This window comes from Pocillopora damicornis, chromosome 6 (genome assembly GCF_964200805.1).
Source record: "Pocillopora damicornis chromosome 6, jaPocDami1.2, whole genome shotgun sequence".
NCBI lineage: Eukaryota > Metazoa > Cnidaria > Anthozoa > Scleractinia > Pocilloporidae > Pocillopora > Pocillopora damicornis.
In genome coordinates, this window is record NC_142675.1 from 11,764,632 (window position 1) to 11,782,927 (window position 18,296).

An 18,296-nucleotide genomic window follows, 5' to 3' on the forward strand; every position below is an offset into this window, starting at 1 on the left:
TCGGCTAAATTTTTTACGTCATGCATCCTTCATCAGCACTTTCCCAGGTACCTTAGGAAGGAGCATTGCGTGGCAAGCTGAGTTATGCTTGCGAGGGGGATGCCTCCTCAGCTGGAGAGTAACGCAAAGATGTCAGTAAAACCACACAACATCTGCCTCTTCCCCAGACTTCCAGACTTTTTTTTCTTGTTGGAGGAGGGGAAAGGGGGGGGGGGTGTAGGCACGACACGTCAAACTCAATACCAGGATCTCTATTTTTCCCTGTTAGGGGTTGTAATGATTCAACGAGTAGAAAGTTTCATTACCCCAATTTAAACTGGTAAAAAACGTTTTTCCTGTTTTGAATTATAATTCCAAATTACTTAAAAAAGCTCAAAGATGTTTCTACCCACCATTTACGTCCAGTCTCACAGTGGCTTCTGCTCCATCTCCAGCGTCATTATGTGGGACACATTTGTACACGCCACAGTGCTGAGATCGATTGACCTTATTCAGAGTATACTCACTGTTGTTGTTCCTACCTAGGAGGCTGCCATTGAAATAGAACTCGTAAATTGACACTTCTGGCACAGCAGCCATAACTATGCACGTGAATGTAACTGTGTCCCCTTCCATGACGGTATTTTGTGAAGCATTGGTAGTGAGCCTTGCACCTTCGGGTTTGTCTAAAAATGAAATCAAATTAAAATATTAATGTCTGTATATATCATGGCTTCTACATTCCCGCTGGTTATGAATCATAACCCATTGTAAAAGTCTAGAGGGTACATGATAATGCAACAAGGAAGGGTTAATCTTGTGTGTGGGTTAATCTAGTATCAATCAATCGAGTGCCTTGGTCAGAAAATATAACGCTTTTGTAATGGAAAATTGCAGCAAGTCATCCACCAATGGCTAGGATGCTGACTAAAAGCAAAATACTTTAACTCACATATCGTATGCTGAAAAACAATGGCATTACTGAAGCAAGAAAAATAACACCAACTATATTGTTATCAGGAGATCTATTATAAATCCTCTGGTAACTAAAATAAGCAAGTTGTGAAGGCCAACTCTACTTGTTATTAGACATAAAAACGTTGTCATTCATGCAGAATTTCCGGTGAAAATCCTTAATTTTGAGCCAGAGGATGGGTGCAACGGTGCCATAGAGGCTGCATGTGGGAGGATCTCATCTCCCAAAATAAATCCAAGTTGAATCTAAGACATTCCCTATTCTGCTCAATTGATACCAGGCCCGGGTTGTTCAAAGCTGGGTAAAGGTAACCCAGGGTTAGTGTGAAATTTTATTTCAGTTCTGAAAGCTTTAAGAGAAAATTTAATTTAAATCTTTTTGCTTGCAATTTGATCACTGGATGTTCTTAAAAGAATAGTGAAAATTTTCCCTAAAAGAATTTTGAACAAAGAAATAAAAATTTATGAAAATTTAACCCTTGGTTAGGGCTAATCGGCCTTTGAAAAACTGAGCCCAGGATGATATATTTATCTTAGGAACAGAGCCTTTCTTGGTCAATTAGAGTAAATCCGGCCATTTTCCAGAAAGCTTTAAGTCAAACTAAGGAATAAAACTGTGCTTGAAAGTGCAAAGCGATGCAAAACTCTTAACTTTAAGTTTAAACACGACGGAAGAAAAGTGTGACTTTGTCGGCCACGTGAAAACAGAGGTGGGCAAACAAGCATTTTCATAGCCGGTGTTGATTATGGGTGAACTCATTGATTCAAATTTATATTAAAAAAAACTATTTCCATGAGATTAGGAACATCTTAAAGCTCAATAGCTACTCAAATAAATTCCAACGTGTTTCTTCATCCAGTCGGTTTTCCCTTTTGTTTTACGCTTTCCTGAATTTGTTGGACACTTCTGTCACATGTGCTTCCCAAATATTTGCTCGAATTCTCCTTCTTTCGTTAATCCAAAATTTTACTTTTTAAACACATCGTAGCTATCATCAAAACACGATGAACACAATTCACTCAAGCGTTTGAAACCTTCTGTGCCGAGAGTTTTTAATATCTTGTTTCGTGCTCATTACATGACATGAAGATCGCATAGGGCAGAATGCTGTGACATTCATTAAATATTCATGATCACCGAAGCGCAAATACGCGCTCTGAAAAGCCCAAAATTAGAGAAGAAAGGGCCATAATTGACCAAGTAGCGTTGATAAAACTTGCTTTCCTGATTTCAAGAATTAAAAATCTTAAAACCCACGCACGGAATTTTGAAGAGGAATGTTGTATCAACAATTTAAGACTAAAATAAAGAAGATTGAACAAGTGGAAGGAGTATCCTTTTGCACTTGAAAATAAGGAAAAATTGACCTTTTTTTGTATGAAGTCCGTTTTCCAAAGCAAATTTCTGAAAACTTTTACTGAATTTCGACAACCCACGCACGGTTTATGGAAAATTCACCTTTTCTCATCAAGAATCTGCAAAAAGTTTACAAATTGGTCAACGGGAACCACTATCCTTTTCAGTTTGAAAACTGCTGGTTGAATTCGCGTTTGAAAATGGCGCGTCTTGAGCGTGCGAGCTATTGTTTTAAGCCTTCGATTGAATAACAATGGTTACCAAGACTAAATAATAGACCATTCATAAAAACCATTCAGTTGTAAAGTTATTCACTATTACCGCGAATTTTAAAAGTAAGTAAAGTAAAGCAGCTGGTTTATTCAAACAGCCGATCATATCGCGCAATGGATAAAGTCATGGAAAACGTCAGCGATCGGGAGCTCTTTTCAGAGCTCGTTGACAACCCGATCAATCCGTTACACGTACATATAGTGCCTCCATTTGTGAAAGAAAACAACCCGATGTTTTATCTTCAAATAAACGGAGAGGCTGCGTTTCAAGTTCACTTTTTGCGAAACAAAACCTCCTTTTGACGAAGCAAAACCTTAGCGAAACTTATAATTATGCGTCGGAGTCAAACTTTTGCGAAACAAACAACGCCGAGTTTATTCAAACGAAGAAAGAAACAAAAGCGGGTTGTGGTCATTCAAACAAAGGGAGTAACAATAACGCACTAAAGCCATTGTTCAGTTTGCCGCCACATTCAAGTTAATGAGTATTGCCGCGCGTTCATAGCAACCAATAAAAAAGCTTCTCTGTGAGCTCCATGAATAGTAATAAGCGTTATGACAGACCTATGCGTCTTCTTGAACTGTAAGTAAATGTCACAAGAACAATAGCCATTCTAGGCTATGAGCATGTCGCGCAAAAAATTGTTTTGTCTTTCCCAAGCTTTTCATCGCAAACTTTCGTTCACCAATGAATATTCCAAAAAATACTGCTCTTTGTTTCGGCAAAATGACGCGAAGTGCAGGTGAGAATCTTGATATGATATTTCTCTACAATAATCAAGAGGCGGTAAGGGAAATTACCGTTTAAACTCAATTCCACTTGCAAAGAGGCAGATATTGAATATGGCACGTTCAAAAGATTGTCACAGAACGTCGGCGAAATTAGATTTGTACCAGCACAAGTGATACCCTAATGCCAAAATGTGATCGGAGAGAGCAGCAAACCCTAGTGCTGCAATCTCGTTGGCTTGGGCAAAATGCCATTTTTGGACATTTACGTCGTTTTTGTTTGTTTTTTTGTTCAGTTGTCATTTTGTTATTTGATGAGAACTGATAGCTTTCCAAATTATTATAAGAGACCCATGAATTAATAAAATCGGCTGTGAGCCACTAAAATTAAATAATAAATGATGAAGAGGTAAATTGTAGACCCCATTAAACTGGTCTTGTATTGTACTTTTAGTTTTAACAGGTCATGTTTTATATATGTGGTATACTCCAAGGAATCATGTACGGTTTAATTTCCTTAATGAAGAGTGACTTGAAAATCTAGAGATTAGCATACTGTTCACGCTTGCTTTTCACCGGCTCCTGACGAAAGAAGTCGAATGCCTGAACACCGACACAATTAAGTACCTCCCAAACCATAAAGTTATGGAAATCAATTACGACTGCGCAGTATTTGGTTTCCCTTTCCCTGTCTTTAATTGAAAAAAAAAAACAAGTTCATCTATTTTGTGTTATTTGGCAGTCGAGTTTTCAGTGTGAAGTGGCAAGGCTTACGAATAATGAAATATCAAATAGATTCTAATCCTCAAATAATATATCTCTTCGAACGCCTCATATTCAAATATATGTGCAAATCTTAGGCATGTGGTTCTAGTTTCAACTCATTTTGACATCTATCAGCTGATCGTAGCTACATATATATAACTGCAGACAGTACTGTTTCGGCCTTCTGGGCCTCATTAGTGCAGTGCTGATGCTAGGATGGAGGTAAGGCCATATAGCCACCCCAAGTGATCTCACATATGTGGTATCATCTAAGCCATGCCAGAGTGCTCAAACTAGAAAAACTAGTGAGCATGCATTATGCTAGCAGCAATGACTCATCCTAGTAGAGTGCTCAATTTGGACATGAAAGCAAAGCCTTGTATGCCAAAGAGCTATATCTAACTATATATTTTATATATATATATATATATATATATATATATATATATATATAATGTAATTTTGAGCAATTCTCAGCTTTCCATTAAGCCCCCACCAGAGCCCTCACACAGAGTCAGAATATGCACTAGCCTTGCGTCCTAGTCAAACGGAATGAATTTTGGGATGTCACAATTACTCGGAAATGGCTTTGAGCCATTTTTTGAGTTACGTGTAAACACAGTCCAACTGAAGCAATGACCTGCTTAAAAACGTCACGTCCTCCTAGGCAAAATAATGTGAGCAATGATTCCACCTAGATTCAATTCTCTTAGTCAAAAGTTGGGACCAATGTATACAAAGCGGGAAAGAATTTGAGGTGGAACTATGTTTCCTTACACTTTTGAACAGATTCGTCAGTTTTGTGTAACTGACCAAAATAGCAGGAGTCGCACTGTAAATGAAGTAAATTCAGAAATAAAAAATTAAGGTTAAAATATACTCACAGTGGACTACAATTGTTGTGTTGATGGAAGTGACTTCCATTGAGTTATTGGCTCGACATGTATATTGTCCTGCATCCGTTCTGTTTATAATATCAAACTTTAAGAAAGTAGTTTTCTTCCCTGAACTTTCCAGTACTCCATTTCTAATCCACGCTACATCCGGCAGTGGTTTTCCAGAAGCTTTACACGCTATGGTGACAGGGGAACCCTCAATGTAATAGTTTCCTCCTAAAGAGAGGTTTATAAGTGGTGCCTCTGAAAGGTAAAAAAGACTATATCATTCCTCGTGGCGTAGCAAATATTACCTGGCCGGAGTCTTAAAGTTTTACTCAATTTCAATAAAATAAACAAAAGCATCCAGCAATTGGTTCCCAACAACCCACTAGTATAAGGCGGCTTCACTCAGTACAAGGTAACTTATTGGCGCTTGCTACTGAAGAACTTGTTCGCAAGCTAAATTGTAGGGCAGAGCCCCAGCCTCGGGAATTAGTAAGGGCTAAGTACCTTGGCTTCTGAGCTATTCCCATTTTTTGGAATAAATTTTTTGCTGCTGTACGAATAAGTTGGAATAGAGCCAATCAAGCCACACTTTACTCGGACCTTGGCCTGACAAAGGATCTACAAAAGATATCCTCAACCCAGAGAACTGAAATTTTGATGAAAGGGAAACTATGGATTCTTCGAGATAAAAAGAATATCCCAGTGGCATGCTGAATGCTGCTTGCCCATTACTTACAGTTATAATAAGAACTTAATCATCTCCTTGCTCTGATTGTTCTTTTATCAAACATTGAATAACTTGATTGTTCAGTATGATTGTTCTGCAAAGGGAGTTTGCAGAAGGGAGAGTTTCGAACTTTTCCTCAGCATTTTGAAGAATTATACCCACAAATAAAACGTTCTTAGCCCAAATGAAACGCAAAGAAAACAAACTACTTCCCTGCACTTAGAATGGACTGTATGGAGACCACTGTTAACTGTTTTGTGCCAAAACTAAATGTTATTAAACTTTTTGCTCCTTCCCAGCAGAGAGATAATTATTCAGCAAATTAGACACATCCTCAATCTGTCGTGGGCATTATATTTACAATGAAGCAGCGTCATTTCATCAGAGCTCTAGGAATACATGTTACCTCCCTAAAGAGGAGAGTTACATTTCAGTACCATTGCGAATTAGTGTTCCCTAAACTTATGACGAGATGATTTGAGTTGGTCCTTAAAACTAAAGTGAAACCAGTCAGGGCCATAGCAAACATGAGGCAAACAGAAGCACTGGCTTGCAAACAAATAAACAAACAATTACATTTTCATACAACACGGTCCAGTCTTGGTTTTAGTGAAAATGCAAAACAGGCAGTACCTAGAATGTTGGATGAGAATACTTGAGATAATAATCGACACAAGATTTGAGCTTGTTTGACATTAGCAAAGAAACTGTCTTCCAGACCATCAAGTGATGCTGGTGTTAACTAAGAAACTACAGAAGATGGTGGGAAAGAAGTTGTACAGGTAACGCTAAAAATATTACGCAATTCATGATGTACTCGAAGTAATATTCTCGCAGCTACGGTTAAAGCACTTTCAAAATGTCGCCTAAAGTAGAAGTCAAAACCCTAACAAGAAAGAATGATCAACCATTATACTAGGAAACTGGGAGGCCAGAAGAAGGCCATTGTCCTTTTAATGGTACTTAAATGTGCTGCCTATCAAAAGTAACAAAATAATTCTTAACTGTGTTCTGGAACAGTGCTGGCCGACTTGTTTGTTTCCTTTCTCGTTTTTGTCATATAACTCCTACTTTGTTTTCCTTGCATTGGTTACCTGTTTGTTTCAGAATTGCATTTAAATTGCTTATTTTAGCGTTCAAGGCTATCCACGGGCTGGCACCTCAGTACATTACGGATCTAATTAACGTTAAGCAACAATTCGGACGTATGATATTACGATCTCAGTCTGAACTACACTTATTGCCACCCACGACCATAACTAAGAAAACTTTAGGTGATAGATCATTTATGGCATCTGCTCCTAAACTTTGTAACAGATTGCCATCAAATATAAGAGCAGTAAATGATCTTAATTTTTTTAAAACACCTCTTAAAACACATCTCTTTAGACAGGCATTTTCATGTTTGCTTTCATAGCTCGTTTTCATACTTTTTTTTCTTAGTTAGTCAAATTGTATATTCTTAGCCTATTTCGTTTTCATTTTATTTTGCTTAGTCTTATTGTATAGCGCATTAGATCATATCCACATGTATTTTGCGCTATATAAGTAAAAAATTATTAAATTATTAATTATTATTTTTATTGCAGAAACCGTGGAAGCATTAGCCTCATCAATGTCATCAGCGGTGTCAATGGCGGAAACCTTTGGATGTATGTCAAATTTAAGTGCTCTACCTGGCTAAACGATACCAACACGGAAGACCCAATGCCACGTGGAAAAAGGCGCTTAATCACTTGATGATGAAATATGGTTAGGACAAACATGAAATTTGTTCGAAACCCAATGCTAAAAGGATAATGATGAACACACTAAGTCTAAACTTGCAAAACTATTGACAGTGCATGGGACATCTTGGCATCCACACTGGATACGTGGTTAGCAGACAGGAGAAAACTGTTGAATGAACAGCTCTCAAACTGGTCAAAGGAGGCCTTTGGGTTCTCTTTGATGTGCAAATAGCTTTCCACCATCGGCAATCTAATATTTGCAAATTTTCCTTTTTCCATTTGCTTTTAATTTTTGAAATAAAATGTCAAACAATACATTGCTGGTACGTCAAAACTAGCGAATGATATATGTTAGGGAGTGGATTTAACAAGATGTCACAAGCTTCACTTCATTCACAAGGTTCGGTATCCATTTTACAGCTGTAATTCACATTGCTTTTAAGGATAAAGAAGTCACCTTTGAGACTTAAATTACTAATTCATTGAGATTAAAGTATTCTTTAGCATATTTACAGCGCTTTTCATTTTAAGGTTCCATTAGGTCTATGTTGATTGAGAGGGTACAGAAGAATCATCTGTAAAATTTGCAAGATGTGTTTGTTACAAAGATGGATGAATAAGAATTGCCTTCCTATGGTAAAAACAACAACAAAAAGAATATGATGTGTGACCCTTGATTTTTTCTACAAGAGAAATATGAGACACGGATTGGCTTTGGGCTACATAAACCACATGTGAATGATGATTCGTTTTGCCCCTTTTAAGCCATAATAACCTGGTATCTTTCTACCAAAATACAATTTGAAAAGAGAAGTAGTGTGACAGGTATTGCATTACAGTTCAACTAAGCCAACAGAACTTGACAAATGTATAATTAAAATACTGTGATGTAGAAAGTTACATGGTTCTGACGGAGTACAGTGGCAAGGAAAGAAAGAAGATTATGTCATGGCTGGTGAGCGCAAACAATTTTCATCCATGAGTCATTGGGGATCAAAAACAAGCAAGTGAACGTAGTAAACAGTAAGTTTGGATTCTTTACAACAAGTGAATAAAATCCTTCAAACGGAAAATGAAGTAAATTGTACATAAGTATTAAGATATCACAAATGTTTTCAGCTTTGAATCACAGTCAAATGACCAAGAAGTTATATACTCAATATCACACTCATTTTCATTTACTTAATGTTGATAGGACATGGGAGATAATGTATTCAAAAATGAAAGGTAAAACACTCAGAGAAAAGATTACAAAGTCTGTTCAAAGAACTACATGCTTCTGTTTTATACATGAAAAGCTTTTGAAAAGTTTAGTTTGCATAAGTTCACAACTCTCAATTAAAATTGAATACTTTTAGTCTCTTGGAGCACTTTGTGGAATTCAGCCCGTTTCTCAGTGGACCAACCAAAATCAGCAATAAAATTAGAGATGTTGAACTGACCTTCATGAATAACAGTATCTGCTAAGAACAGTATTCCTACCTAGCCACGTCGATCATCATTGAATTATTTTCTGCTTGCGTGCTCAGCGTCTTTCAAAAAGCATAAAGAGCTTGGATCATAGACTTCGTTGGTTTATTGCTTTATAATTTTAAGAACATTTTGCTCCATCACGCAAGTCTCAACTTACCCCTCAGTGTCAGACATTACCTAAGGAAGTCACCATTCTGTTGACTAAATTTCCATCTGCAAACCTTGAAGATCATTATCCTCAGAGAGCAGCAAACGGCGTAACGCTGGCTTTCATTCCCTTTGGCAAGTCCCTTTAAAAGGCTTGAAAAGCAATGCCATTTTTTCGCACCAATTTAATTTCACATACTGCCTATGACTGGTCATGCAATATTTTCCGTCATTGATTTGACAAAATCGTGCGACCAATCACATTGTTTCTAAGTTTGACTGACCATTTTTAATTGACAGCTTTGCTGATATTGTACTCACATTAATAAAGTTATCCATGCATAACAAAGCAACCCAGAAGCAATAACTCTTTGATAACTCTTTAATTCCTCACTGATGAAAAAAAGAAATTTCAGGTAAATGGTGGCATTTATTTCCTCCTTTTAGGAGCGTGGCTTCGCATGCCAAGTTTCAGCCCTGCATCATATGAAGGTTTGCACAAATTTATGTTATAGTTTACCTTCTCCAGATCTCAGCAATGAGAGACATGAGTTAAATGCATTTGATATAATTATTATATTATTAATGGTTATGTCTATAATACGTACCTGCCACAATAAGCTGCACTGTACTTTGCACATCGTAAGAAAAGCTTCCCCTCATCTCACATCTAAAATTCGCATTGTCTCTAGGGTTGATGTTCTTGATAACTAGGGTAGCTCTTCCTTCAATTTTAACTCTTCCTTTGTAAGAAAGTGGAATATTAGGATGTTCTTGGACACCATTACTGTCACTAACCATCATTTGGACAAATACAGTATTTACCAGAACACTATAGATAATGTTCTGAACCTTATTATGTGGATCAGTGTAGTCCCACACCAGGTCAACATCACTACCATTGTTAAAGTAGCTTGGATCAGAAGGTTCCTGGGTAAAACGCACATCCACACCCCCTGAAACAGACAACCATAAACATTATATTCTCAGCCTTTTGGTTGCAAGTGTAAGGAGAATATTAAGGAAGAAGGTCTTATTAATAGAGTCCACCACAGAGGCTATTTCTGAGAAACAGAAATTTAAAGGAAATGGTAGCATTTATTTTCTCCTTTTAGCATGCCAAGTAAAAGTAACACTATTGTTCCCAAATGGCAGGTTAGCTAACCACTTTCAGCCCTGCATCATATGAAGGTTTGCACTCTTCCTTTGTAAGATGGAGGAATTTTGGGATGTTCTTGGACACCACTACTGTCATTAACCATCATTCTGACAAATGTACCATCTACCAGAACACTATAGATAATGTACTGAATGTTATTTTGTGTATAGGTGTAGTCCCACACCAGGTTGGCATCACTACCATTGTGAAAGTAGCTTGGATTAGAAGGTTCCTGGGTAAAACGCACATCTACACCCCCTTAAATAGACAACCATATGTATAATAGTCTCAGCCCTTTAGTTACATGTATAAGGATAATATAACAACAATAAGTGTAAAAATACTAGAATTGGTATTCACTGATATCAATCAGCTCGAAACATAATCATTTGCAAAGAACTAAGGCTCAATAACATTAGTATATAAGTATTCGCACCTAACGAAAATATTTTTTGACAAGTTTCACTATCTTTAATTTCCGAAATGTGAACAGTGGTGAATTTCCAAAATTTAAAAGTGGTTCACTTGAAGAAATTTTTTGACGATGAACTTGTTGAGGTGGAAAATGGAAAGTGAGAGTGTACAGACATGTTATATGTCAAACCATCGAATGAGGGATTGATTATTCCACTCATTTCGTTTTCTAGTGTTTTGGCTGTTAGTTTTTGAAAATTTGTACGGACTTATATGAGCATCGTACCCATCACATAACATGTGCATGAAGAAGAAAGCAACAGAAAAGAAACCGTGTAAGTCTTTTAATGACCAGAACAAAATTCTTGCGAGCTTTTATGCTCACCGCTAAAAAATTCATGTTTAAAAATTGGAAATGAAATTAAAGATCACATGCATCACTTTTGTCCGTATTCTTGCCCTGTTCTACATTGTATAACTGAGGCATATGTTTTGTGTTCCATCGCCCTAATATGGTAATGACATAATAGTGAATAAAAATTGACAGATATTTGCCGAAGGCGAAGTGAATATTATTCATTGATCTTCCCTTACCCCTCAGCAAATAATTGTTTAAGTACAATTGCTCGCTCCAGTTGCTTTCTATTCTTGTTATAAATTCAGTGAATAAAGAACTAAGAATTGCGCACATTTTGTTACAGTTGTGTTGATTCCCTGTATCAGGTTGAGCAAGCAGTGTTATGAGATTTTTCACTTGAATCAGCAAAAACTTCATCCCTTTGTTTTTAAACATGTTCTGCTAATCTTTTAGCATCGTTCATGCCCTTTGCAATTCAATTTTCTGCCATTGCATTAATCATTTCCTTGTGAACCATTTGACAAAACGCGGGGTAGCCATTTGGAAATTTAGCACTCTTGCTATAATCATCATGCGCACGATGAAATAGCTAGATATGATGCAATCCGAGACCAATCAGAGCATGCACATCTCGATAATTACTTGAGCAATTATACTGATTATAGAATTTACTCATTGAAGTCATCACATAACACAGATAAAACAATAACAACAACACGATCACATAGGTGACATCGCCATTAACAATTTTTGCTTCTTCATTTAATAAAATAAATAGATTCCATGTTGTCATGGCTTTGTACAGTTATAAATAACAGAGGATGTCAAAACATGCTAAGAACATCAGTGACACTCTCAACTACGCCTAACTTATTCTGGGCATTCAGTTATTAAAACATAGCACAATAGTAAACAGTGCTGTAGTCTCCCTCGCTTTTTCGCTCCTCTGCTACTCGGTCGCTCCGTTTGCTATTTTTTTAAATTGATTGCTAAACTCACAACAACAAAATGGCTTCCCGCTTCGCTGAGACAAGATAAGAGAAAATAATTTTAGTCAACGAAGCAGCTTTCACAAAAAATACAAAAATAGCAATCAAGTGTCCTTTGATAGCATTGAATGGTAAATTAAGCAACCTTTCAAACCTTAATTTCTAACAGGAAAAATCAGATTTTTCTTATACTGTATTGTAACTCATTGTATTCAAGTGAAAGATGAAAATTCGACTTCTTTTCTACCTTTCTGTCACTAAGCATTCTGATATTTTACTTATTTGCATGACAGCAAGACAGGAACTAAATGTGAAAAATTGATTTCGTAGAATCCTTGATTTACCCTGAAAGCCAAATCTGCTTTTGCTTTTTTCCACTATCGCACAATGGAAGCCTGAGACAAGCCAGTTGGTTCATAAACTTTGGGAAAACGAAGTTTGTTAGTGGTAACATCTTTATAACTTCCTTACTCAAAAGGTCTGTTTCAATTTACAACGAGAATAATTTTAGCGCAAATGCATCACCAAGTTTAATATCATAACTTGGAATGATTGGGTTCCAAAAATGGTTAAATATGGTTGGCACATGTAAGAAATATAGATGGTTCATAGCTAGTGAGTGCGTGCAATTTCTATTCACAAGTTGTGAAAAATAAAACAACCAGCAAAGAACCAGCAAGTCTTTTTGTATACAATGAGTGGATAAAAATCACACAAGTGATTTGAGGAATTGCGGATTGTTTGTTTTTTATATAAAGAAAATAGAGCAACATTTACGTTACTGCTTGGAAAATAGTAATTAATAAAGAAACAAGGAATAAATTAGTTGAATGAAAAGCACTTAATTGTTAATACCATGGGAATTACAGCGCCAATTTGAAACATAAATTTCTTTTCATTAACATGTGCATGAACCAAATCGCAAAAGTGGATCGTAATGCTTTCTTATCAGAGTCAGAATCTATTAAACTTTTCGTACCATTTTGGAGGAGATTCCACTTTAGTTCCCCGGATTGCAAATGTCAGGGATTAATCAAAGCATAGATTTAGACAAAGATTGTTATCAGTTTGCATGAAGCAAAATCAGAGTGATTATCACCAATTCTCATGAAGTCCAGCTTTCTCTGACATTATCTTTTTAAATGAATCTACCTTGTTTACACCAACGGCTTACTACTTGAAGATTTAGATATATGAAAATTCACATATTTGCACTGCGGTGGAAAGATGAAATTAGAAGATCCTCGCAGCTAAGAACACTACTGAAACTAGTAGTTGTAAATAGGACCTGAAAAAAATTTCAGGCCTATACGGGATTTGAACCCATGACCTCTGCGATACCGGTGCAGCGCTCTACCAATTGAGCTAACAAGCCAACTGGGAGCTGGTCAATGAATTGGGTACAAATAAACATCCGAGTGAATGAAGATTTAGATATATGAAAATTCACATATTTGCACTGCGGTGGAAAGATGAATTTTTTTTCAGGTCCTATTTACAACTACTAGTTTCAGTAGTGTTCTTAGCTGCGAGGCTTACTACTTGTTATTAACCTTGAAGTCATGATTCTACAGTTGTATGCAGCCAGCAGATATTGCTGACATTCACTTTCATTCACTTTGGCAAGCCCCACACCTCTAAGGCAAAAAAAAAAAATATATATATATATATATATTTTCAATGGTCAAAAATTTCACTCACTCGTGAGAATCCTACCTATCCGAATTCGTGCAGTTTATTTGTTAATTAACAAATCTTTTTTTTTCCAAATTTGGCTTGGAGTAAATCTCAGTATGTACATGATAAGCCAACACACATACATACACATTTCAAACTGTTTGGTCCTGGTAAACCTTTAACTTTTTCTAAATATACAACAAAAATAAGTAGCCCACAACTACCAGTGTGGGAGACCACAATCATATGTGCATAAAGTTAAAAACTGGTCAAGTAGACAAATCATACATGTAACTATGAGCAAATAATTCTCAATTATCCATCCAAGTGCATTACGTAGTTTCTTTGGTACATGATTGCTACCTGAAGGAAAAGTCACATTGACACACTCAACTTAACTTGTTTCTTAGACTTGCTGAATATAGGTACAGTTGAATTCAGTTTATGTGAACTTTAAAGACTTTTGGAATAAATTCTCTTTAATTTTGGACAGTTGTGTGATAAGAAAACTTGCGCATTCGTCGTGATGGGAATTGAAAAAAATGTTGTGTGGGCTGAAGGTGGGATGGGCAGAGGTCATTAGGCAGACAGTGTCCTTTTTGTTGGTGCGTGTATGTTTGTTGGGCCGGTTCCTCGTGTAAGCCAATGACAATGTGTGGCACATGTGAAAATCAGTGTGCGTATACGCCTGAACGCTGAAGATATATCAAGTCCAAGGAACAGTTTTGGTCTCGGTTCGCGTTTTTGTCAACATAATGAACACATATCAATTAAAAAGATGAAACGTATGGACCACGTTCAAAGCTGTCAATTGTTTCTAGAATATTGCATACGTTAAATATACGGTAGTGGCATCTCATTTACATTTACATCTACATCTACTTTGATTGAGTTGGTAAATTTTGTTCAATCATCACACCAACCAGTTCGCGCGCAAAGTGAGAATACTATATGAAGGCTTGAAATTATATATTAAGAACGATTGTGATCAAGAAACGGACAAGGGATATTCCACAATAGTGAAAATAATCGGAAAAGCGATTGCGTGACGCTCGGGTTTCCTGGAAAAACTGGATTAACGATCACTGAATCACCGGATCAAGGATCACCAGACTAAAGATGAAGGATCAGTTCAAAATGCATCAAATAAATTAAATAAATTAATAGGCATGATTGACTGCTCATCTACGTGACTCAGTCAAGATGTCTCCCTGTTAACAAACAGGCGCTGTTTTTTTAGCCCTTCCCCCGTCCGCAGACTTTCACGTTACCCGCAAGAACTCTAGATCGAAAGTTAGATAAGACATGGGCTATTCTTGATTCACGTGTAGTTTATGGGGATTTTCATTGCATAGGCAACGCAAACGTCTGTAATTTTATTCTTTCACTAGAGAAATGAAAATAGAGGGGGTTTTTTTGGTCATTTACAAAAACCTTTCTTCTGCACTAAGACATTTGTAGACACGCCCAATGGACAACAAAATCGCCATTGTTCTCCAATTCTCTGCATTTTCACCCAAGCATTAGTCGATCTAAAAAAAATTCCCAGGTTTTCTCTTTAACATTAAGCTGGATATTCATCTGTTTGACACTGAGCTGGATATCGTCTGTTCGCGAAAAACTAGTTTAAAAAAGTCACGTTTTTTTAAGCACTTCTGCTTTTGCACACCATGCTTAACCGTTAGTGCGGTTCCCCTGTTGAAGCTATCGAGAAACAGAGAATCGGCAAACGTCCAGGTCCTTTATTTTGTCGGAAGTCTTCAAAAGTGTGGGACTAAATTTTCTACCTGCTGTGCTTACTGGTGACAAAAAAAAAGAAAAAACAATTCTTCCTCGTTAGTCGTCAGTTACTTTCTTTAAAAAAAAAAAAACGTAAGACTAAGAACTTATTCAATTCTCCAGTGTGTGTTCTTGAGATTTCCGACTTGTTGCTTCCATGTATACTCCAGGGGACTCACAACAACAACTCAGTTGTGATACAATTTTATCACTTTCCGAATCATGTCTCTTGTCAAATCCCGTCGGAAAAACGACTAAAATGTCTTCTTCTAAGAAAGTGATTCTTCAAATGTATTCCATCTACTTTTCCTTTGAGGAGATGACGTCAGTAAAAATTTGAAGAGATGAAATTAAAGCAGCTGAAAATTTGCTGTTTACTCAGGCAGTCGTCAAAAACGGCTTCGTGTTTGAAATTGCACCGGAAGTCAGATACGTAATCACATACCGACACTCAGGATAACTTGGAAATTTCATGTGAATATAGCAAATGCACAAGTAAACCCGCTCTGTAGCTGTCAGTCTTCAATAGCTGTCCTAATAGTTGGTAGGAGAAAATTTGGCACTTCTTCAAAGTGGTATGCCTTTTTCAGTATTTAGTATATTTATGTTTATTATATCTATTATATCTGTGCCGATTTCGCTTATTCTCTCTTATTTTCGCTTGAGCATACGGAAGATCTTGACTGAGTCACGTAGATGAGCAATCAATCATGCCTATTAATTTATTTAATTTATTTGACTCATTTTGAACTGATCCTTGATCCTTGGTCCGGTGATCCTTGATCCTCGATTTATTTTTTTCCAGGATGTGTGGACTTCATGTTGAAGAGCTCCCGAGGACAAGCACAATGATAGAGCAATGATTACTTTATACCAACTGAAGACAAACGCAAACGCGCGGCTTAACAATATGGCTGCCTCTAATACTATTGTAAAACAAATCTGTTTTCCCTACGACAATGTATTGTTTTTGTCATTGTTTTCTCTATCCAAGAACTGAATGCATTATGTAGGATGGGGCTGTGCGGAAATTTTACCCGAAATGAAACTGTTTACATTCGGTGTGTAAATACCGAAGCGAGCGCCGATTGCAATGATTAAAGTAAAACATCATTAAATAGTTTCTTTTCCTTCTGATCCTCATCGAAGGTGATCGAGGTAAGTAAGAAAAGAAAACATCACCTGCGAAGCAAACACCAAATTGTTTACATTCCGCCCCGTAATCATCTAAGGGAGGGCTGATTACAATGAACAAATTGTGAAACATATTAGTGAGTATTCGTCTCGTTACTCACTTACTAATAAACTTGTTTTTATGCCTTGTGTAAGTGATATTTTCCTTCCCACCTGATTCCTCAACAATTCAAATCAAGCAAATCTGCAGCTACTGCTCGTTATTCAATAAATTTCGCGAAGCGACGAAGCACGCGTAAGTGTAACAGGTAGCTTTTTTGCGATTATGTAAAATTTTCCGCTGTCGACTCGTCGCGTTTTCAAACCTGAAAATTCTTTGTTTTACACAACAATGAAATACAAAGGAAACTCATAACACTGAATAACAAAGGCACATAGGTCGCACAATGTTTTCGAAAGTGCGCGCAAAAAATCGTACATACGCGTCTGACTACCCTGCGTCTGAGCGTATGAAATTCGTCTGCACAGTTAACATATTAGCGAGTGGTACTGTATGGCATTGTTACACTTAAAGCATAAAAATACTTTGCTCTTGATTTCTGTCGCAACATAGTTATTCAGACTTCATTTATCACGGGATCGAAACTCCAAATCATAACTAATTTTTGAAATACAAAAACTTTTGAAAGCCACGTCACCTTGGAGTTCGAAAATCATTTGGACGAACATCACGTTCACAAATTAAGGGCCGGCGTTTTTGGTGTCTAAGCTTAAAATGGCCCATGGTAAAATACCCTGTAAAATTGTTTGCACGGGAGAATTAATTTCACACTTACCTGACCCGTGAAACTTTACCAGCAAAAGAATAAGAAGGTAAATTTCATAATCACGGTAGGACACCATCTTATCAGACCTTTGCTGAAGCTTCAAAGAGGAAGTTTTTTGCCTTTTACTCCTACGGAAGTTACTTAAAGGGATAAACGAGAAGGCCCTTTTTCGTTTTGAGACTGGGACTGAGTGTCACGATCATCCTCGTGAAATTGTCGGCGTAGTCGGCAAAATTGCCTAAATAACATGGCGGATGGGGCAATTGATGGAAGAAAACTCGATTTATGCTAAACACTCGGCACATGTGCTTAAATTGTAGAAGCTTCCCTTTCGGAGAGACGTTCCTTTCAGAGCGAATAATGAGTAATGTGTCGAATGAGTATGACTCGATGGCACCGATATCGATCACGCGCTTATGAAGCTAAATGCAAGTAACGCAAATAAAAAGTAAATTGTAACAGGCAGTTTTCAACTCCTCTTTCTTGTTTATCAACGGTGGATTCTTTCCCAAGGGCTACTAAATAATATAAAGGTACTGTTCCGCTGATCTATCCCCAATAGGGATGGACAAGAGTACCGGTATTCCTGAGGCTGGAAACTGAAGTTAAGCGAATTAGGCAGTGTTCACACTTGGTGCCCGGGCACCGTGCCCGGGTTCTATTCTACGCCGGGCACCAATGTGAACACACCTTTTTTCCTGGTACCCACGCCAGAATTCGGGCACGGTGCCGGTGCCTGAGTACAAGGTCTCGACCTTGTACTCGGGCACTAAACTGGGCACTGAGTCCTTGTGTGAACACATTTTTCGTTGGTGCCCTGGCACTTCACCCACAAACCACTTGTTTTCGTACCCACAATTCCTTGTCTCACTCGAGATTTCAATAGTGAGCGTGTGCTCTGTTTATTGAATGTGAACATAT

The 18,296-nt window shown here is 37.3% G+C and overlaps 1 protein-coding gene across 1 annotated transcript in view; it reads right to left on the reverse strand.

Annotated features, from left to right (window-relative positions):
* LOC149043983 (neural cell adhesion molecule 1-like) overlaps nt 1-17,451 on the reverse strand; it is a 29,825-nt gene extending 12,374 nt beyond the window's left edge. Inside the window, exons 1-4 of the mRNA XM_089209174.1 lie at nt 17,385-17,451; nt 9,647-9,994; nt 4,962-5,216; nt 393-665 (exon numbers count right to left, since the gene is read on the reverse strand). Of these exons, the coding sequence (XP_089065300.1) occupies nt 393-665; nt 4,962-5,216; nt 9,647-9,994; nt 17,385-17,451 (943 nt within the window). The remainder of the gene's footprint in view (nt 1-392; nt 666-4,961; nt 5,217-9,646; nt 9,995-17,384) is intronic.
* Nucleotides 17,452-18,296: the final 845 nt, after the last annotated feature.